At 43.3% G+C, this 23552-nt stretch overlaps 1 protein-coding gene across 2 annotated transcripts; it reads left to right on the plus strand.

Annotated features, from left to right (window-relative positions):
* Positions 1–2237: 2237 nt before the first annotated feature.
* On the plus strand, positions 2238–6137 carry LOC4341882 (auxin response factor 18-like). 2 transcript variants are annotated; one of them, NM_001421739.1, is made up of 4 exons: positions 2238–2558; positions 2717–4036; positions 4191–5098; positions 5635–6137. In NM_001421739.1, the coding sequence occupies exons 2-4, from the start codon at positions 2912–2914 to the stop codon at positions 5702–5704; spliced, it is 2103 nt and encodes a 700-aa protein (NP_001408668.1). In that variant the 5' UTR covers positions 2238–2558; positions 2717–2911; the 3' UTR covers positions 5705–6137. The 2 variants fall into 2 exon arrangements, with proteins under 2 accessions (NP_001408668.1, NP_001408669.1); NM_001421740.1 differs by having other exon boundaries at positions 2258–2558; positions 2770–4036.
* Positions 6138–23552: the final 17415 nt, after the last annotated feature.

A 23552-nucleotide genomic window follows, 5' to 3' on the forward strand; every position in this document is an offset into this window, starting at 1 on the left:
GGTGACGAGAGATCGGACAAAGAGCCCAGGCGGGCACCCGACTAGCCCGGAAGGTAGGGCTGTCAAAAAAGCTCAAGGCTCGCGAGCTGCTCGAGTTCGGCTCGTTCTAGGCTCGATTCGAGCTCGGCTCGAGCTCCAGACGAGCCGAGCCCGAGCCTCTCCCTAAGCTCGCGAGCTTTGTCGAGCCGAGCTCGAGCTTTTAACGAGCCTAGTAATATATCATTTTTATTGTTATTTAATAAATTAGGAGATCAAATATGTTATTTGTATGTCTTATATTGACATAATATATTTATTTTATTCTTTTTTTCCTTTTTTATTAGTATGATAAACTAGAAATTAATTTTTTTAAAGGTTATCTTTGAAATATATATATTTTTTACAAGCTCGGTAGTCGAGCTCGAGCTTGATCGAGCTCGAGCCGAGCCTGGCTCGAGCCTGTCGGACCTATAAAATGTTCAAGCTTTCCGACAGGCTCGAGCCAGGCTCGGCTCGAGCTTGTATCGAGCTCGAGCTTAGGCTGACGAGCTCGCTCGAGCTCGGCTCGTTGACAGCCCTACCGGAAGGTGGTTCCACTACTAGAAATCGGATATTTCAAGACAAGCCATCTCTTCTTAACAACACATATTTGCTTTTTTTCTTCAAAATGAAGATACATTGTTCTTTAACAAAACAAGATTTTTTTATTATTTAAATCTTTTTAATTGATAAATTGAGTCTTTTGGTCACATCACTCATAGGGTACGGATGCGGAGTCAAAATCCGAACCATTCTATAGCTGCCCAATATGCCATTCATAACACTATTGAATTTAACTCCTAAATTTATTTTAAAAATCTGGAAAAGATAGTCCCAATTTGCATACAGCCTAAAATTAAAACCGATGATCAAACCGACTCAAGATTATTTCCTCTCCATAGGGGCATATTTTATTTTCTGGTTCTTTTAAATAAGATGTGCATATCTTCTTTAAGTGCTAAATTAAATTATTAACTGAAATCTAGAAAGTCATTTTAATACTCATCAGTAGCATGCATACGCATAATTTCTTGATTTTATAACACTGTGGATAAGTTAATTCCTTTTTATATTGATAAATAAAACACTTTAAATTCTTGGTTGATGGATAAAGGGTGTATTTAAGATTGTGTTTTTTAGGCCCCTTTGAATCGCATGAATGAGAAAACATAGTAATAGGAAAAACGTAGAATTTTGATAGGAATGTAAGTGTAAAACAGAGGATTACAAAACACAGGAAAAATATAGGAATGGTCGTTTGATTGGACCGCAGGAAAAACGCAGAAATTAGAGGAGAGATAAAGACTCAAAGGAAAGTTTCCAAGAGGTTTTAGAATTCCTCCAAAACTTATATGGCATTAGACAATCCATAAGATTTTCATAGGATTTCATAAGATCCATTCCTTTGATTTGAAGGGCTATATAGAAAAAATTTCTATAAAAATAAATTTCTCCAAAACTTCTATGAATTTCTTTTGAATTAAAGGTGGCCTTATTTTACGAAACAGAGGTAGTGATGGGAAGAGAACAAGCAACCTTCACATGCGAGTATATGCGACCGAGCTAGCTTGGCCAAGCGGTGGAAGCAGCAGCAGCAGCAGCCAGCAGCAGTGGACGCGGAAGCCTCGGCCGCGCCGGCCACGCGAATCTCGAGGCAACGCCCGGTCGCCTCTCGCGACCTCGCCTCCCCGACCAAAACATCTCCCCGATCCCATCCCATCCCGTCCCATCGCATCATCCTCCTCCTAAACCCACACGTGGCAGTGCCCGCTGCCCGACGAGGTGTCCCTCCCTCGCTCACACACTTGCCCTTCGCGATTTTTCATACCAAAAAGATTTCATATAATAACTTACTAGTAACCTGATTCTGAGAAGAATCAAAGAAAGAATTATGAGTTTGTTTGAACCCCTTGTGAAAGAAATCACGAGATAGCGATGAGAGTGATCATGTAAATCCAGTGATCATGGAAAGAGGTCATGCAGTTTTGGTTAACACAAATATTTTAATTCAGTTTATTTGCAGGGCGGCTGCATGCATTTGTTTATCTCTACTTTCCAAACAAGAGAGGTGAATAATTGTGTAATCATCGGCTAATACCCCTTGTGCAAAAATATCAGGTTGATCGAGTACTTGAGGAGGAGAGAGGGGTTGAACTGAAAAGTAGTGTTAATTAATCAACGAGACCACTAAACAAGAGGAGTTAACAGTGGACTGTACTAGTGGGTAGTAGTAGAAGTACTTGCTTAAGCTCCTCTTCTTCCCTTGACTCCTCTTCTCCTCTCTTTCTCTCTCCTTTCCCCTCTCTCTCTCTCTCTATTTAGTTCTTTTGCCCCCATGTCAGCTGCAGTCTGGGGGAATCTGAGGCTGCTGCTCACCTGAGAGACTGAAAGGAGGCAGAAGCAGCAGCAGCATCAGCATCAGCAGCAGAGCAGATAGCTGAGCTGCAGAGGGGGAGGAGAGAAGATAGTAGTGGTAGTAGTAGCTGAGCTGTGTCAAGATTGCCCTTCAAATTCATCATCTTTTGCTCTTGTGAGAAAAGGTGAGTAGTGGTTTCTGGGTTGCGTCTCCCTTTTTCTGCAAGATTTCTGAGCCAAAATTCTCTCTTTTGCTCGCTTTGTTCCCTTTTCTTTCTTTTCTTTTTTTCCCTTCTTCCTCCTTTCTGCTCTGCTGGTTGGTTGGTTCTTTCTCCTCCCCCAGCCTTTTTCAGCTATGAGCTCTGATTGATGATGACGATGATGGCGGCTGTGCAGCTGAAAAGCTTCTTCACCTTGTGGTAGTGGTAAAAGCTGTGGGAAATTTCATCCATAAAGATCGCCGTGGCGCTCGAATTCCGCTGAATTTTGTTTGTGCTCGAGCTGATCGGTGGAGGTGAAAGATTTTTGCGTCGAAGAGATGATAACTTTCGTGGATTCCGCGGCGAAGGAGCGGGAGCGGGAGAGTGACAAGTGCTTGGACCCGCAGCTGTGGCACGCCTGCGCCGGCGGCATGGTCCAGATGCCGCCGGTGAGCTCCAAGGTGTACTACTTCCCGCAAGGCCACGCCGAGCACGCGCAGGGGCATGGCCCCGTCGAGTTCCCGGGCGGGCGCGTCCCGGCGCTCGTGCTCTGCCGCGTCGCGGGCGTCAGGTTCATGGCCGATCCGGACACCGACGAGGTGTTCGCCAAGATCCGCCTCGTCCCCGTCCGCGCCAACGAGCAGGGCTACGCCGGTGACGCCGACGACGGCATTGGCGCCGCCGCGGCCGCGGCGGCGCAGGAGGAGAAGCCCGCGTCGTTCGCCAAGACGCTCACGCAGTCCGACGCCAACAACGGCGGGGGGTTCTCCGTGCCGCGCTACTGCGCCGAGACCATCTTCCCGCGTCTCGACTACTCCGCCGATCCCCCCGTCCAGACCGTCCTCGCCAAGGACGTCCATGGCGTGGTCTGGAAGTTCCGCCACATCTACCGCGGCACGCCGAGGCGCCACCTCCTCACCACGGGGTGGAGCACCTTCGTGAACCAGAAGAAGCTCGTCGCCGGCGACTCCATCGTGTTCATGCGCACCGAGAACGGGGATCTCTGCGTCGGCATCCGCCGCGCCAAGAAAGGGGGCGTGGGAGGCCCGGAGTTCCTGCCGCCGCCGCCGCCGCCGCCGCCGACACCTGCCGCCGGCGGCAATTACGGCGGGTTCTCCATGTTCCTGAGGGGCGACGACGACGGCAACAAGATGGCGGCGGCGGCCAGGGGCAAGGTCAGAGCCCGTGTCCGGCCAGAGGAGGTCGTCGAGGCGGCCAATCTCGCCGTGAGCGGGCAACCATTCGAGGTCGTCTACTACCCGAGGGCGAGCACGCCGGAGTTCTGCGTGAAGGCCGGGGCGGTCAGAGCGGCGATGCGGACGCAGTGGTTCGCCGGCATGAGGTTCAAGATGGCATTCGAGACGGAGGACTCATCAAGGATCAGCTGGTTCATGGGCACTGTATCGGCCGTGCAGGTTGCTGACCCCATTAGATGGCCTAATTCACCATGGAGGCTTCTTCAGGTACAATCCAGTTCTGAATTCTCTGTCTCAAAGTGCACTGTCCTATGAAGGACTACTGCAACTGCAAACAAAATGTTCCAGTAGCATTATTGGTATTCAGGATCGTGTCCATGGTTTGTTGCTTGCATTGATGTTTTGGGAATGGCTTTTGCAGGTTTCATGGGATGAACCGGACTTGTTACAGAATGTGAAGAGGGTGAGCCCATGGTTGGTTGAGCTTGTGTCAAACATGCCGGCCATCCACCTTGCTCCATTCTCGCCTCCACGGAAGAAGCTTTGCGTGCCGTTGTACCCCGAGCTTCCCATCGACGGCCAATTTCCGACACCGATGTTCCATGGAAACCCGCTCGCCCGTGGGGTTGGTCCTATGTGCTATTTCCCGGATGGCACTCCTGCAGGCATACAGGGAGCCAGGCATGCTCAATTTGGTATATCTTTATCAGATCTCCACCTTAACAAACTGCAGTCGAGTCTATCGCCCCACGGCCTTCACCAGCTTGATCACGGCATGCAGCCGAGGATCGCCGCTGGTCTAATTATCGGTCATCCGGCTGCTCGGGATGATATCTCATGCTTGTTGACCATTGGTAGCCCCCAGAACAACAAGAAATCAGATGGCAAGAAGGCGCCAGCCCAGCTGATGCTTTTCGGAAAACCCATACTCACAGAGCAGCAGATATCCTTGGGTGATGCTGCTTCGGTGGATGTTAAGAAGAGCTCTTCTGATGGTAATGCTGAAAATACGGTGAATAAGAGTAACTCCGATGTTTCAAGCCCGAGAAGTAATCAGAATGGCACCACAGATAATTTGTCATGTGGAGGAGTTCCATTGTGCCAAGACAACAAGGTACTTGATGTTGGGCTGGAAACAGGGCACTGCAAGGTATTCATGCAGTCGGAGGATGTCGGGCGCACACTTGATCTCTCTGTTGTTGGTTCATATGAGGAATTATACCGGCGGCTTGCTGACATGTTCGGCATCGAGAAAGCTGAGCTGATGAGTCATGTTTTCTACCGTGATGCGGCTGGGGCACTCAAGCACACTGGAGATGAACCTTTCAGGTCAGTCCAGTTTTAGATTATTGTTATAGTTTGTTCAAGCAGAATACTTCCTGTTTTATGAATTGGTTAGTTATTTAGTCATGTCCACTCATCAAATAGAAGGCCGTTTATCCTATTTTCTCGGGTTTTATGCTGTAAACAAATCATTAATGCGCTGGTACTTACTTCAAATTTTCCCTAGGGTCATCTGATAAGATGCATATGGTAACCTTTATAACTCCATTTAAATTGGCTAATGGCTATCATTTTAAGAACATTGAAATGTCCACATTGTCGTAGTTGTGATATTTCTAGGCTTTTAAGTGGTATATTTAAGTTAGCTTAACTTGAAGCACCCAAACTCTAGGTCTTCTTGCCTTGGAAGCATCCATATGGTACATTGACTTTAGAGGAGTTCCAAGCTGGGACACCAAAACACCTTCTATCCATTATGTCCAAGAAACCATCGTTCTCAATTCGTGTTTGCTACAGTTCTTTCTTCCTTGTGTACCGAACATAATACTTGATGGACTAAAGTACCTGTTCTGAATTTGCAGCGAGTTCACGAAGACGGCGCGTAGGCTGAATATACTAACAGATACAAGCGGCGATAACTTAGCGAGGTAGGGTAAATTAAAGCTATTCTCAATTGTACAGCTGGTGGAGCACGGTGGCAATTTTGAAGGCAAAAATTGCCGGTTTCCTAGTACTGGTGCAATTTCAAGGAGGCAATTCAGTTTTCTTTAATTAGAGCTCCCAGAATGGGATTGACTGTAATCCGGTACCCATATTTATCGGCAGATTTACCAGACTGGATCTATCCTACTGTCATGTAAACCGATCATATTGCATTTGATCGTTGGTGTGTACTCGGCCATGAACCGTTACTAAACGAATGCGATTACGGGAATTTTTGCGCGCAAATGCGTTGAATTGTCTGAAAAAAAAAACTACATCTGCATGCTCTGTTTGTAGTACTTCATCATACCAAAGAATCGAAGAAGTGGAGTCAGAATGGCCCAAAATTTGTGTGTGTCACTGAATTTGGAATTGAAATTTTGCAAGATTGTACTATATGACAGCACGCTCTGCATTTTGTACTCTCTCTTTTTTTCCCTGAATATTTCGTGGAACGGCACCATGATGCATTGATGCTACCGTTACCGTAGCACCTGGTATTTCCCCTGCTTTGGTTTATAGCCATCGAAATTCATTCACACGGTCGCACGCTTCCAACTCACATCACAATCTGAAACACCGGGCGCAAGTTTCTGTAGGAAAAATCTGTAGCAAGACGGATCGCAAATGTCTTGTTCTGTCGTGTGTTCTGTTGCCTTGCCTACATGCTGCAGTGACTGACCGACCAGCAGGCCGTCCGACGGCGACGTCCACTGCAGCTACACTTACCATGATGCCATCCGTGGACGGCACCTTCTCTTCTCCCCTCAGGTTGTACTGTCAAAGTTGCAACAGCCAGTAGCCACATATTGGCAAAAATATACAAGTGTATTATTTATCAGATAATAATCTTTTCAATTATACGGAGGACACACACGCACGTAAATGAGCCCCCTCTTGTACACATGTTAAAATGACGAAAACCAAAGCCAGAAGTGAATTCAAAACCATACTATAATCCTACCGAAATTATATGCTCGTGTGTAATATTTACGAGCACTACGATTTAAAATTTTGTTTACTAAACTCATGAACTACCTCCATTCCATTAAAAAAAACTTATTTTTCAGTTTTTGGATACAATGTTTGACTCTTTGTCTTATTAAAAAAATTATGATCAATATTTTTATTGTTTTTTAGTATATTTTTATTGTTATTAGATGATAAAACATGAATATTACTTTATATGTGACTAATTTTTTTTTATTTTTTCGTAATTTTTTTAAATAAGACGGACGATCAAACTTTAGATACAGAAAGCTAAAAAAGAACTTATTTTGGGACGGATGTAGTATATCTATTACTCCATCAAATTTTATCGCTGCTGCTTTTTCTAGGGTTTAGCTAATGATTTTTGATATACGGAAAACTCAATACGGTATCGGAGCGAAATGGTCTCGGAGACGTGATGTAGCTGCACGCGTACTGGCGCTGTACCTGTACGTAGCCGTCCGATCCGATCCTCTCCGTTTTGACGTTGTGCATTTCGTAGCAGCAGTCAATCAGGCGGCCGTGGCGAGCACGTACTGGAACTACCCCTCCCCGTCCTGCTGATCGGTGGTTGCGCCGTCGCGGCCGCGCGCGCGGGAGGGGGAAATCGCGTATCATACGGAGATTCCCGCGTGCGACGCGCTCTGATTTTCATCTGGATCGATCGTTGCAGCAGCAAGCAAACCGGCCGGTGCTGCTGCGTGTACCAACCCAGCGATCGATGCGGTGCATGGCCCAGCTCGATCACGTCCCCGGCCGGTTGCACTGATGAATGCTTCGAAATCGGAATCACCTTGCAACCGTGCAACGGAGTATATTGCAGCTAGATCTTTTGTGTGTACATGCAACAGATGTGTCATGTGTTTCCGATCTATCTCCGGCCCGGACATTAACCTAGCTTGTGCAAGGTGATCGAAGTACGGACGTACGCTGGACCCGGTTGCCCGCCTGATATACCTTCTGCACGGGTAAAGAATTTAGCTAGTTCGGGTAAAAAACGGAGTGGTACTACTACTGCTCTGAATTCTCTCTTGATTTGCACGTACGGGCATAAGAGGTAGTACGTGGATGGAATATTTTTACAGCAGAAACCTCGGCAAAGCAGGCGCAATTTTTACTGCTAAACTCAGTAGCTCAGCTAGTACTAGTAGCAGACGTACTATTTCAGAATTCAATACTGTTCAGAGATCGATCGCGCCGTATCAGAATGACTGAATTACAGCGAGAATTACGGCATGTTACGTTTCTCTTCTTGACGTGAGAACGAATTAGGGGGTAGAGGTTTTGTAACGAGCTAGACAAACAACGGCCTCACCAGTTCATCACCACCCCCGTACGTGCACTGCTGCACATGCATATGCTTAAAAGGTTTTTTCTTCCACACATGCACGGACACGGATGCGCGCGAGCGGTTGCACAACAGCACAAGTGGAGATGTGGGGTGGCCTGTGGCTACCACCGTTGAAAACTTGAAGCCGAGGCGCGACCCCTGCACAGACTACAGTCGCGGACTCGCGGTACGCGCAGCGCGCGCGCTCTGCTGCTGCTGCTGCCACCGCACCGCGCGCGCGTTTTACTCTTGTCTCTCACTCGCGTCTCGGCGTTGCCGCCCCGGGTGTCCCGTACGATCGAGCGCGCGTACGTGCGCGCGAGCGCGAGCGCGCGGCGGCCGTGGCGCGCACGGCGCGCGCCCACGTGAGGTCGGGGAAGGAAGGAACGGCACGCCGCACGTACGTGGACGCGCGCGCGCGCGGGCGGGGCGGTCGACCGCGATCCGGAGCCCCCGGACGCGATGTTCCGCGCGCGGCTCGTTCGTCCGGCCGCGACAGGTCAATGCAAGCGAGTGCGCGGCCGCGGTTGCCCGTTCCGTCACGGAGCGGCCGGCGCCTAAGCCGTGCCCATATGCTGCGGCACTCTTATGCAGATTGGGGCGTAGCTAATTAGGAATTAGAGTAGATGTCACGGTGCGAAGCGTACAATGAACGAGGTTCGATGTAAAATTTGATCGTCAAATTGCTACGGCCCTTGCGATCGATCGACACGATGCATGGCATGTATAATAGAACGGCGGAATAAGATGGACAACAGATAGCGGCGATGACTTGTATTGGAACATGGTTACATCTAGTTATAGGTAATTTACCTTCAGGTATTTACAATCTTATACCCTCTACATATCACTATACAGAATTGATGCAGATGGACGCACACATAGAATCGAAGCCCCTTGTCTAGGGAAGCTCAAAATTTTGATAACTAACTTATGAGAAGTCAATGGGTGAGAATTTTGATAAGCTGGTTTTTTCAACCTTTACCTTCTAACTTATTTTCTAAATTCCACGTAACTACATTAATTCCCGTTTTGCACAATTTCAGACTCGAGAATTTTTAGATCGGGGTGTCTCTAGCTCCATTAATTCGTGGATCTGGGGATAGCATTAATAATATTTGGATAAATCGTTTTGTTCTCATTTTATGAAACATATAAAATTTTAAACCAGTATAATTTACATATAAATTTCAAATATAACATGGATATGAGATCTGGAGTTATACTAATTAAAGAGAACCTAGATATATTTTCAAATTTTGAATAAAAATATAGAGCGTTTGAAAAGCTAAGTCTGCAGGTGAAAGAAACTTAAATTTCAGTATTTTCTCCCGTTCAAATTGGAACATGCATGTGATCGATCTGTTGAGCATCAAAATCTGCTACTACGGTTTGTCCATTTGCCATCTAGCTAGTAGGTTAGTACGTGTACGTATTACTTTGATATCGTCTACGTATACACGTAGATTTTGCTCACAACAATATTGAAGACACGCGAGTACCGACACCCCACCACTATACAGTACGTACGTACGTTACGTATGCACTGCGGCAAGGTTGTCAAAGGTGGCGTACGTAGAACAAGTTCTACGCGTGCAAGTGGGCATGCATACATAAAAAACCAAGCCAGAACACAGCACAGTACCATCAGAAAAATTGATACAAGAAATTGACAAATATATCCATGCACTCATCAATGGTTTCTTCGTAGATCCATTTTAAATTTCAGTTTACTTATGCTTGTACTGTACTTCTGCTACCAAGCAAGAAAACAATGACAAAACAAGCGGCAGGTCAATCGATCGATCGAGATCGTTGTAGCTAGCTAGCTCAAGATTAATTAAAACCCTAATCAATCAGCTAATGATCAATCCATCCAATGCACCTTGGAGTTAGTACACCAGTAGCAGAGAATTAAAGCCACCGTTTAGCTAGTTAATTAATTAATCTCTCATCGATCGGCCTATCTTTCTGTGCCCGTGAGAAGACAATAATAATAATAATAATAATAATAATAATAATAATAATAATAATAATAATAATAATAATAATAATAATAATAATAATAATAATAATAATAATAATAAAACTTCCAAACATGATCCCACTGCTAGCTGCTGCATCTGTATGGTTGGGTAGATCCGAGGCGCCCGATGTCGCCGCACGGGCGCACGCGCGATGCTCGCCGCTCGATTTCCGCTCCGCGCCGGCCGCCGCCCGGGGCGCGCGACGCCGTGTTTTTTTTCTCTTTTTTCCTTGTTCTTGAGGCGCGCGCTCCGGCGAGTCGTCGACCGTCGGTGTGGTCCGGATCCCGAGCATGCACGGCGCCGCTTCTGGCCGCGTCTGCCCGGGCGGACTCAGACTTTTGCAGCCCATCGTTTGGCTGTTCGGCGGAATAACCCAAACGATATACTCCCTTCGTCCACAAAAGTTATACATATTTTACATTTAAATTTTTCCAATAAGCTATTTCTATTTGTAGTCTTTATATATTCAGAACTTAAATGAAGAGTTTTATTAGAAGCCAAAGAGTCATCTAAATACTCATTGGTTGTATGTTTGCATTCACTCATTGATTTTGTAACATCCAAGGTGATTTAATTTTTCCCTAGTTTTGGTGTCAAAAGTAAGAGCAAGTTTAATAGTATAGTCAACTGTTGGCTCCAAATCATCTATAACTAGTCTAATAGCCCATTCATACAATAGTTAACTATAAAAATATACTACACCATTAATACTTGGTCCCACATCTCATACACATAACGTCTTGGAGTCCGTCTTGCAGCCGGCTACAAATCTATATCCCGCTTTCTTCTCTCTCTTCCTTTTTTTCTCGATATGTGGTTATAGCTGGTTTGTAGCTTGCTATTGTACCTGCTCTAATATGCGTAACTTTTGTGAATAAAGTGAGTATTTACAAATAAAAAAATAATTTATGAATAACTACTTTTATATACGTGTTCTCAACGATATAAAAACAAAGGCTAAAAATAAACTACGATGAAAAAGTCTAAAATTAAATTCAAATTTAAAGCTATAAATTTAAATTTTAGCTGATAAGTATAAGTATAAGTGAAAAGATTAGGCCATTGAACTTTGGCAAAATTGGTTCTATGGCATCGAAAGTACTCGATTTTGGTTACATAGCACTAAAAGTTTATGGTTCATTTTAATAGCACTCAAAACTGGAACCGTTACTATTTTTAGCATTCCGTCAGCAGTTCGTCTCCTCACCCCATCCTACATCTGTCTTGTTCCTCCTGCACTCTCCCTCCTATGGTTGACCACTCTTCGATTCAAGGCAGCAGGTGAGCTCGACCACGACAGTATAGCGCTGAGCGAGTTGGAGCCTTGGATGGTGGCTGGTTCTGGCAAGCTAGAGGCGGCGGCTCTTGACTTGGGTCAGCAGACAACGGATCCAGGGCAAGGAGGAGCGGGTCGGTACTCAGGCGAGCCCGCGACGAGCGCGAGGGTGGTGCTTCGGGGGCCGATGGATGAGCTCAAGAGCAGCATATCGGAGCGAGCTCAAGGGTGCCGATAATAATCTGGAGGACGTTGCTTCGCTTCGGGCATTCATGGATCGGATGACGCATCTAGGAGAGAGACCGAGAGCAGTGCGCGCGGACGAACTCGGAAGCGGCACAGCCGCATTTGAACAAGCTCTAGCATGGCGGAATGGCAGATGAGATCGATCGACGATGGCGCTGTCCGGGCAAAGCTAGAGCCTAGAAAGTGGATAGATCACACCTAGCAAGCGCGGACGAACACAGTGGCTTGCGGATGATCAGCTTGTGAGGCTGGGCTCACGTACGTATTACATGACGAGCTTGTGGAGCCAGCATCGATCCTGTGTTCGCACCATGACTGACCGCTCTGAGCTCCTGTACGACTACTGTTTGGAGGTGACAAGCAAGAGGAAGAGGGCCACCATTGGGGTTTGATTTAGTTTTTTGTTGAAGAATAATACTAATTAGAAAATAAAACTAACGGAAGTTTGGACGGAATGCTAAAAAGAAGCAACGGATGTAACTTCCGATGCTATCAAAATGAGATGTGAACTTTGGATGCTATAAAATCAAAATGGACAACTTTCAATGCTCCAGAACCAATTTTGTCTTGAACTTCTGTGTGTTGATCCGTGCTAGTCTAGCTCGTGACCACTCGTCACTACTGGCGTTGCTGAATTCCGGTACCAAAGCTTTCTCGTGCTTGACATGTCGCGGACGTAGCAGTACTGTGCTCTGCACTGCAGGCTTGTGCATGGCCGTTGACTCTGTTGCTCACTCCACTGTTGCCGACATCGAACGAGAGTAATAGCATTATTACGTCAAAAATATATTTTTTACGTCAAAAAAAAGAACAATAGCATTACACGGGCCCAGTCGAGCGCGGCTCAGTGAGGCAGAGTAGTACTGGGCCTGAAAAGTTTGTGGCCCAGTATGCGTGTAGTCTTGGGCTCTAACGTAGCATTGCTGCTTCACTGGGTCTTGGATAGTTGGACTGGAAGGACTGTCAGAGCTTGAGAGGATGGGGTGATTGTTATCAGATGAGACGCCTTCTCCCTTTGCAAATTTGATACTGTATCCGAGTGTGTGTGCTGAAACATGAGCATTGCCATGAAAGCTGAGAGATTTGTCCAGTATTCAACTGTTGATGGTTCTGAAACTGATCCTCGAGGGTGTAAAATGTGGTGATTAGTGATTTTTTGTTGCTTGCTTGCAGACAGTGAGACGCTCCCGTGGTTGAGTTTTACTGGACGAAATCATGATGTACTACGACAAGGGAAAGAAGCACCACCCTGAAATTGATCAAATGGTGGGTTAGTGTTATTTAATGTTCTATGACTAAAAATGAGTATTTTGCCATTTAGGTTGGGGCAATGACTCCTATTGTTTTTATCAATATCTATTATATTATTAAGACAGCTCGAAAAGAAGACATCACGTTCGATGTAGAGGCTAGAAAATCCCACGTTAATTGGAGAAAAAGAAAAAATATTAGCCATTAGATCTTGATACCTCTAGATTTTAGTGGTTGAGATTGATGGAATATATACGTAGAGAAAAAATTTACATAAATCCTATTAGGAGTCCACACTGACAAATACTAGATGTATAAGCACAAAATTCAACTTTGTATTGGATCCGGACTCCTTTCACATGGGGCTGTTTAGCGTGTGAAACGGACATGGACTTAATTAATGGATCGTGTTATCCTTAAAGCAACCAACTGAGCAAACATAAACCTGAATCCACAAGAAAACGCTCATACAACTACATACACGGGTTACTGTATATCAGTATATGTTGCCATTCAATCTTTCAAGGTGATTATGTTGCTAGGAATTTTTTTTCTATTAGTAAACAATGCATTTATATATGGTTTCTAATAGTAGAAATTTTAAGAGTTTTGTAACTTTTTTCATGCTAGAATTTTTGTTAAGTGAAAAAAGAAACTCAGAAGTATTATTATACTAGAAAAATTGCCCGTACGTTGCAACGGGTGAAGACTATTTTAATTATAAATTATCACGTTAATCGAAGAATAAAATCCAAGCCGTTAGACTGTGGTAGAACCAAATTAGAACGGTGAAGATTGATAACATAAATACATGTAATATAATTGTATCTTTAGTACTAAACAATGGTACATAGAGTACAGTGACAGCGTTTGATGAGACTTCTAAATATTATAAAAATGAAATCTAACAAAACAATAAACTCTAAAATCTACAAGGTCCAAATTTTAAAGGTTCAGGACTTCTAAAATGTAAGTAAAAAAACCAATGATAATAATGTTCGATTTTAACATCTCAATGACAATAAAGAGAAGAGGGAGCATGCGAGCCATAGAAGAGTACATTGGCAAAGCCGCTAATGGTTTGGCGGGATTTTCTAGAAAATAAAAAAACCTAAACAGTAATTATGTTCGATTTTTAAAATTCCAATGACAATAAAAAGAGGAGGCAGCAGACAGACTGTAGAAGAGTATAGTGGCAGCGTTTGATGAGACTTCTAAAAATTATAAAAATGAAACTCAACGAGACAATAAACTCTAAAAACTAAACGAGACAATAAACTCTAAAAACTACCAGGTCCTATTTTTAAAAGTTCAGGACTTCTAAAAAGTAAAAAAAAATGATAATAATATTTGATTTTAAAATCTCAATGACAATAAAGAGGGGAGGTAGCAGGCGAGCTGTGGAAGAGTATAGTGGCAAAGCCGCTAATGGTTTGACGGGACTTCTAAAAAGTAAAAAATGAACCCAAATAATAATTATGTTCGATTTTAAAAATCCCAGTAATAATAAAGAGAGGAGGCAGCGGATGGGCAGTAGAGGAATAGAGTGGCAATGTTTGATGGGACTTCTAAAAATTATAAAAACGAAACTCAATGAGACAATAAACTCTAAAAACTATAAAAACAAAATTTTAAAGTTTCCGAGGAGAATAAATATAAATAGTAATAGATCAAGCAAACAGATAAGGAATAGGATGACTTTTAAAAACTATAAAATTAAACACGGAGATGATATGGTTTGGTCTTTAAAAGTATTAAAATAACAAGATAACTATTCAATAAATTTTAAATAAAATCGTATTAAAATAGATAATTTTATATAGATAATAGCCGCGTAATTGCGCGGGCCACCCAGCTAGTTACCTTGGAAAAAGATCTGATTTTGACGACATTCACGTTGTACCTACTCATATCGAGAGTTGGAACCTTAACCAGTCCCATGCATACTGGGTATATTTGAAGATATGAATAATCCAAACTGCTCAACATAACTATGACTTCCAGGAATTTAAGCAATGATATATGTCAGAAATATATTAACTAGGCCTATGTGGTTATGCAATAACATCTCTTGCTTCGGTCAATCGTTTCATGAGTTGAAATGAATGTGAAAGACAAAACAAGCTTTGGTAGTTTGGTTCTTTTATAGAGTGCCTTACTTTACCTGCAGATTTATCTATTTTATTTCGATTTTGCTAGATATTTGTCATCAAATTTCTTCCCCTAATATTTGTCAGATGTAATTACAGTACAATCGTAGTGTAATTACACTGTAACTTGCATGTAATTACACTGTAACTATAATGTAACTTGTATGTAACTTTCAAGAATCTCTCGGTAACATGTTATTTCAGTAAAATAGAGGTCGTGGGAACAAATCCTTTCACATATGTGTGTGCTATGATTTTTTTCTTCCTCACCAGAACAAATCTTGTAATAGATCTAACGATTCAAAATTACGTGAAACTTACATACAAGTTACACTATAGTCGCATGCAAGTTACAGTGTAATTACATACAAGTTATAGTGTAATTACACTACGATTGTACTATAATTACATCTGTCAAATTTTTACTAGAAAATTTGTCGACAAATATATAGGTGGTCCCTTTTATTTTAGTTAGCTTTCAAAACGTTTGCTCTAACGTTGGTCACTCCTTTACCTGATAATCGATATTTATAGTCGCAACATCCCAGATTTGTTATCGGATGGCAGATGGCATCATGTGCATATGCAGATAGTGACTCATAACAAACACAGTGTTCCATCTGTCTCTGAGGTGCTGGGTATTAGCATTATGTGCTGATTTTATGGTATTCTTGTGCTTGATCCTTATCTTGATTAGAATTATTGGTGATCATTAAGTGTTTGTGGAATTGGAAACCATGTGTTAATGTACAAGGGAGAGCGGCCTCTGTTCCTTAGACTCATTTAATGTTCTATAACCTATCATTGTCAACCTCTTATCCCTCCTTTCTCATAATTAAAGAACGCAAGTTCAGTGAAGCAGGGACTGTTAATAGGGGCTGTTGCTATTGATGGTCTATTCACTCTTCTAATAAGTCATGATGGTAAACCTGTCAAAAATAGATTTCTTGGGTAAATGGACAATCCTATGGCTTTCTTTTTCTTTCTTCTTCTTCTTCTTCTTCTTCTTCTTCTTTTGAAACCGACAGTCCTATGTTTTGGTTTGCACACTGCCCTTATATTTGTCCAGATGAACTCCAGAATAGGGTTGCTGCTATTAATAAAATCAGGAAGTCAATTTTATATGAAAAATTCAAGAGAAAAGAAACGATGATGTAGCAAACAGTGTTCTAGCAAGCAAACATAAGACAGGTAAGTTTGCTGTGAACTGTAGCATTTGACTTTTTTCTTCTTCTTTTTAATCTATTGCATTTCTTGTTGTTACTCTCAACACAGTATGAATTTCAACTTGGAATTTTATGCATACAGTAGATTCTCTCTAAGTTCATCCATCGTTTTTAAGGAAATAAAAAGGCATGATTATGTTAAAGTTATGTAATTAACTATTGCATTTTTCAGAACTACTCTAGCAGTGGACCCTTTTGTAGAATTCTTCTGGCATGTTGTAAGATTGGTTGATTTTGTCACTTTCATTAATAAGTTTTGCTTCATGCAGTAGTACATACTCCAGAATCTTCTTTCTCGATCATCTTTCATCCAACGGCTGATGTTCATTTCATCTATTTTGTTTGCTTTTTAATCCAATGGCTATTTGTTGTGACCTTAGGTCACGAACAAGATCGGGGATAGGCCGGAAAGAAGTGTTTTCCCGCCTATCCTTAGAAACGAGCTCGAACAGCAAACACAACTTTTGAGGATTACTTTTGTATTCAAGATGTCTTGTCCTGCTACAGGTTTTTGACTGGCTTTTATTACCGGTGGTCGTACACGTGAGATTACATTTTTACCCCTGTGGGTCTTTGTAAGTTTACTCTAATGCCCCTGCCACATCAGCGTCTGTGGGGGCATTCTAGTACATCTCCAGGGGTCTTTTAGTCTTTTAGGTGCTAGCTGGCGAGAGTGGTTGAAGGTGGTCCCCAGGGAATCTTCCCTTGGCATCTTCTCTTGTTCGGGTAGTGCTCTTCCTCGAACTCTTGGGAAAAATGCATTTTCCGTCCTGGACCGTCTTCTTCCTCCTGGGAATTCGAATTCCCCCTTTGCCTTCTCTTTCATCCTTGGAAAACACCTGTGAAATTGTAACTTGTCCAAAATATGTGTAGTTGTATTAGCGATTATGGAATGTCCCTAATAAGGTGTTCTTCACCCAAAGAGGTATTTTCTATTCGAATGAGTGTTCTTCCTCTAGGAAGGTATTTTCCTTTTGGGAAGGTGTTCTTCCTCTTGAAAAGGTAGTTTCCACTCAGAATGAGTGTTTTCCCCTCTGGATACTTAGGTCTTGCAAAACCTCGTAGTGTTTTGACCGAATTGGAGGAAAAGGTGTTTGCACCCTGCTACAACAAGCCCCTCACGGGTAAGGGCGATGTGTATTTTCGGCCGAAACCGTGCTTGAGTTTATGGAAAAAAGGGGGAAAACCGCCGTCCTCCTATTCGGTCGAAACACACTATTCAAATATGCATATATGCCACGTTTACTATTCATTATTTTTATTTTTATTCTTATTATTTTTTATTTTTATTTATTTATTTATTATTTTTTAAATGTTGTTTTTTTTATGCCACGTGCTGGTATTTCATTGGTGCGCTTAAGGGGTCGCGTCGCTTTGGGTTTCGTGTCCGCTCGTAAACCCGCGACCCTTACCACCCTGCGCTATATAAGGCCAGGAGGGGTCGCTATCACGTGACCTACGCCACCACTCGTTTGTTCTGCCATCAACTCGAAATCACAAAAGACTCGAACTAAATCTCTTTCTTCCTTCTTCCATTCGAGTTTTGGTGCTTTGCTTGATTTCTTCCTTTCTCACTACACAACATGGGGAAAAACAAGAAAACTGCGGAAAAGTCGAAGTCCAAGAAATCAAAAAACCACGAAAATACTTCTTGTGGTATTGGTGCCTCTTTGATTAAGGACAAAAACTTAAACGATCTTGTTGATGTTGGTTGGATATCTGGTCGAAATGTTGTAATTCGACCAGTGGGAGAATCAAGGCCTTCTCCCAAGCTGGGATACACTCTTGTGTTTGAGGATTTCTTCTACGCCGGGTTTAAATTCCCGTGCAGCACTTTTTTGGTCGAGGTCCTGAAATTGTTCAAACTTGAGTTTCCTCAATTGACTCCGAATGCTTTAGTTCGAATTGGGCTTTTCGAATAGATGGTTCGAAGCTGCGGTGGGACTCTCCAAGCTGAAGACTTTGCATACTTCCATTGTACTCGGCACTACACCAAACAGAACTCGAAGTTTGGGTGTGTAAACTTTGCTCCTCATCCGAAGCGCGGAAGTCCATGGCCAGCTGTGTCTGCTATTCGAGCAAAATGGGGGAACAAGTGGCAGTCGAAGTGGTTTTATCATCAAATCCCTGTTAGCCTGCTGAATGATAAGGATTGTCCTTTTTCGTTCTCTGGGAAGAAACCGAAAGCTGTCTCCGAGCCATCAGTCTCTTTGTCGCCGGAGTTCACTGCCATACAACCTCGAATCGAAGAACTTGTTTCGAACTTTAGCTGCCGAGACCTGGTGGAAGAGTTTGTTCTTCTCAAAATTAGGCCTCTTTCGAGCGGCTGGGATATCACTCTTGGAGAAATCCCAGAAGATTGCCCTTCCAGTCTTCCTCCATTTGTGGTTTCGTCTGATCGTAAGTTTCCTTTTCGAACTTGATTTTTTGCGAACCTTGTTTTTCTTGAAAAAGTGACTTAGTTAAGAAGATTTATTTTCTCCCTTTGTTATCTTCTTCCTTGTAGTTGTGATTCCAGAGGATATGGTCCGCCCAGTTCGGAAATTTCTTGGCCCTTATACCAAGGATGAGCATTTGAAATTTTTGACACTTCAAAACGGGAAAAGGCAAAATCGGGTCTTCGCCTCTCTAGGCTCCGATATCCCTGTCCGGGTTCATCCTGAAATTGTCCCCAAACTAAAGAAAAAGAAATCTGTGAAGCCTTCTTCTGATGATGATGATGATGATGTTGAATTGGAAGATGTTGACGAAGAAATTGGTGAAGAAAATGCTGAAGAAGAAGAAGGCGAGGAAGGAGCTGATGAAGAAGAGAACGACTCGAGTGATGATAGCGACTCGAGTAACAGTTCGAGCGACAACTCGAGCGACTCGTCTGAATCTGATGATAGCAAAACGGTTCCTCCTCCTACTGTTTTAGCTGATTTGAAAAGGAAGAAAACTGCCAGCAGTCCTCCGCCTGAACCGAGTTCTAAATGAGTGCAGCTTGTTATTGACAGTGATGAAGAGTTGGATGAAGATGATATCCGTATTGATCTTTCTGCCATCCATGTCACCCCAATTCGAGCTGATGCTAGTTTTGCCCTTTCGACAAAAGAAGTAGCTTCACTGTATGTTGTTGCCCCAGCCAACACGGTTGTCGATGAAGATTGTTCGACCCAAGTGGGTGATACTGTTGAGACAACAAACCCTCTTCGAGCTGATAGAGATTTGGTTGCAAAAAAGGCAAAAACGCCCGTCAATGCGGCCGAAAAGTCCGAAGCAGGGAAGAGTGCTGCTGATGGAGGTGTTCGAATTACAGGTAGTTCGAACCCCACTCCACCTCCGTCACTGCCGTTCATCGCAACCCCTTCCCCAGAGCTGATACAAAACGTTCTTGGTGGTTTTAGCGAACGATGTGCAAAAGATGGACATTGGCTTATGGGTCTTCCTAATTTCAATGAACTCGGGGAAAGTAGCCATCATGGCCCAAACTTGTGTTTGAATGACCTAAAGTATCGCCACCCCCTGAGTTCGATTGGTGATGAACTCGAGAAAGTTCTGATTACTCCTGATCTTGAAAAGGAGTTTTTGGAAGAAAATGATCTTATGTCCTCTTGGGCAGCACTTGATGTATCTGCTGCACAGGTATTTTTTTTGACTTAAAACCTATTTTCTGATGCGCAGACTGCGAGCCTTGCTCGTCTTCAACGTGGTGTTGCTCGGAAAGCTCTTCGAGCTATTTGCACGCGATGGAAGAAATCACTTGATCGCATCGCTAAACTCGAAAAGGATCGGGATTATCTTCGCTGCAAACTTGATCGAATGGCCGACGAGAAGAAAATCACCACCGATCTCGTGCGCAAGTTAAGCGGCGAAAAGAAAGAGCTTTCCGAAGAAAAGAAGTTGCTTACTGAGGAAAAGAAGAAATTACTCGCTCGTGAAAAAGCATTCGAGCGAAAAATCATCGAGTATCAAGACGTCGCTCGACAACGCGCTGAATCAGAAGACAAGATGAAGGAACAAGTTGAGGTCTTGGAGAAGAAGAATAAAGAACTCGAACTCGCCTGCAAAAATCAAAGCGAGAAGATATCTGCTTTAGAGCTCGAGAACGAAAGTTGCCGCCAACTTCTTCTGAAAAGTTGCGAGACCGTTCGAATCGCGTTGCGAAGTCTAGGGGCTGACATCAGCTTGCTATCGGAAGAAAATACTTTAGCAGCTGTGGGAAAATGGTTCGAGGAATTTTCCATTGGGCTAAAAGATAGCGTTACTCCCTTTGCATCTCGCTGCTCGAAAACTGCTGTGGAGAGCCTTTCGGCCTGTCTGCGTTCAAATGGGTGTGAACACTTTACCACCCTTAAAGCTGATATACAAGGTATGCTTAATGATGAGGCCAAATTTGCACAGCTTCGAGATGCAGCTCAACCCATCGTAAAGGCTTTCCAAGTGCTTTACTGGAAGAAGAAAGGATATGAAGATACCCTGAGGTCTCTCCGAGCATCTCTTGCCTCAAGATTAAAGTCACAGCCGGCCAGTTCGAGCCAACAAGATAAAGACAGTAGTACTCCGAGCTCGAGCGCACAGGTGTGACGTTCGTGAAAAGAATAGTTAAGGATGCTTCGTATGTTCGAAAACAATGCTATTTTGCTGCTTCAAAACCGTTATGGTTGAGAGCCTTTATTGTAAAAATTTATAGTGTAGCTGACTATAATGCTTTTCTCTTATTGCATGCTTTTCATGGAAATTCCCTTTCTTTGGGGGGCTGCAGGTTAACTCGAATCGAAAACTTGTGATTCGACGCAACAACACTTTGCCTACTCGAAATGTGAAGCACTTAGCATTTCGAGACCCTGCAAAGCTTTCTTCTGCCAGGACCGCCATCTCCGATGACGAACTCGAAGCCTATTATGATAATACTTGTATATTTGCTTTTAAGTTTTTCCGATGGCAACGAAGCCATCGACATGACAGTTTACGTGACTTTGTACTTGAGTTTAGGGAACGGCGTTCGAACAATAATCTTGCTAGTAAAGCCTTTTGGCAAAACTTCCAACCATCCGAACGCCAACGTAGAATATGGAAAAGGCGTTATTCAATAGTTTCATATACAGTAATGCCTTCTCCTCTCAACATTGTTTATCCCGACTCTTTTCTTTCTTCTTTGTAGAGTTTGTATGTAACTTGTTATACCTTCTTAACATCAAATAAACCCTTCCTTTCTTCTTTTCTTTATAAATGCTCTTTATTTCAATTGTGCAAGCACCCTTAGGTAAACTACGTCCTCCTTATCTTTGGAAGAAGTTACGAAATCGAAACGTACTTTATCTCGTCATGTGCATTTTCCGCCTTTTGAGCTCGAGCGAGGGGAAAATAGAGTTCGAGCATTCTTTAGTTGGTTTTTTTGGACTAAGGCAAAATAGTTCGAAAACCGCCGTCCTCCTCACCTTTCGAAGGAGTGACGAGGTCGAAACGTATTTTACCTCGTCACGCGGATTTTCCGTTTTTTGAGCTCGAACGAGAATAGAGTTCGAGCATTCCTGAGCTGGTTTTAGGACTAAGGCAAAATAGTTCGAAAACCGCCGTCCTCCTCACCTTTCGAAGGAGTGACGAGGTCGAAACGTGTTTTACCTCGTCACGCTGATTTTCCGCTTTTTGAGCTCGAACGAGAATAGAGTTCGAGCATTCCTGAGCTGGTTTTGGACTAAGGCAAAATAGTTCGAAAACCGCCGTCCTCCTCACCTTTCGAAGGAGTGACGAGGTCGAAATTTGCTAGTCGAAAGTATTTGACTCCTAGCGTGAGGAGTTCTATTTTGTCGACTTTGTTAGTCGAGAGTATTTGACTCCGAGCGTGCGGAGTTCTATTTTGTCGACTTTGTTAGTCGAATGTATTTGACTCCGAGCGTGCGGAGTTCTATTTTGTCGACTTTGTTAGTCGAGAGTATTTGACTCCGAGCGTGCGGAGTTCTATTTTGTCGACTTTGCTAGTCGAATGTATTTGACTCCGAGCGTGCGGAGTTCTATTTTGTCGACTTTGCTAGTCGAATGTATTTGACTCCGAGCGTGCGGAGTTCTATTTTGTCGACTTTGTTAGTCGAATGTATTTGACTCCGAGCGTGCGGAGTTCTATTTTGTCGACTTTGTTAGTCGAATGTATTTGACTTCGAGCGTGCGGAGTTCTATTTTGTCGACTTTGTTAGTCGAATGTATTTGACTCCGAGCGTGCGGAGTTCTATTTTGTCGACTTTGTTAGTCGAATGTATTTGACTTCGAGCGTGCGGAGTTCTATTTTGTCGACTTTGTTAGTCGAGAGTATTTGACTCCGATCGTGCGGAGTTCTATTTTGTCGACTTTGTTAATCGAATGTATTTGACTCCGAGCGTGCGGAGTTCTATTTTGTCGACTTTGTTAGTCGAATGTATTTGACTCCGAGCGTGCGGAGTTCTATTGCAATCATACACAGAGGCATGTTTTTTATACAGGTTCGGGCCTCCATTATGGATAAAAACCCTACGTCCTGTTTATATACATTAACTTGGATATCATTCGTATTTACATCTGAGTGAGTATACTACAAACTCGAGCTCCCGTGTTCTCCTTTTTCTCTTTCTCTCTCTCTTTTTTTTCTTTTTTTTTCTCTTCTTTTTTTTTCAGGCATAAAATTTCTTTAAAGAAATAGCATTCCAAGTATGCTTTAACTCCTCACCATCAAGATATGCTAACTTGAATGCTCCCGTTTCTGTCTTCTTTTTGACTATGAATGGTCCTTCCCACTTTGACTCGAGTTTTCCAACAGCTACCTCATTGAGCACTTTCTTCAAGACTAAATCTCCTTCTTCAATCGGCCTTGTCTTTACTTTTTGGTTGTAATAGCTCTTTGTTCCTTCTGTGTATGATGCCATCTTCTCCAAAGCTTCAACCCTTATTTCATCTAGCATTTCAAGAGTTATCTCTCTTCCTTCTTCATCTTTTTGGTCAAATATCATTCTTGGAGAATGTGCCCCTACTTCGCTTGGAGTCATTGCTTCATCGCCATAAACCAATCTGAAAGGGGTCATGCCAGTCGACCTTACTACCGTAGTTCTTAGTGCCCAAAGCACTGATAGCAAGTCCTCAGGCCATTTTCCTTTTGCTGATCCTTCTAACCTCTTCTTGATAGCTTCCATGATTTTACCATTTGCCCTTTCCACAGCTCCATTTGTCTGAGGATGGCCTACAGAGGCAAAGTTGATTTGCAAATTAAGGCCTTTACACATGTCTTGAAATTTTCCAGATTCGAATTGCTTTCCATTGTCACATACTATTTCCTTTGGGACTCCAAATCGACA

The sequence above is a fragment of the Oryza sativa genome, chromosome 6 (assembly GCF_034140825.1).
Source record: "Oryza sativa Japonica Group chromosome 6, ASM3414082v1".
NCBI classification, from domain to species: domain Eukaryota; kingdom Viridiplantae; phylum Streptophyta; class Magnoliopsida; order Poales; family Poaceae; genus Oryza; species Oryza sativa.

Bases quoted from the DNA above. Each gene is read 5' to 3' on its own strand.
- LOC4341882 (NM_001421739.1), top strand. From the start codon at position 2,912: ATGATAACTTTCGTGGATTCCGCGGCGAAGGAGCGGGAGCGGGAGAGT. The intron at 4,037-4,190 runs GTACAATCCAGT...TGGCTTTTGCAG, and splicing joins CACCATGGAGGCTTCTTCAG to GTTTCATGGGATGAACCGGA. The intron at 5,099-5,634 runs GTCAGTCCAGTT...CTGAATTTGCAG, and splicing joins ACTGGAGATGAACCTTTCAG to CGAGTTCACGAAGACGGCGC.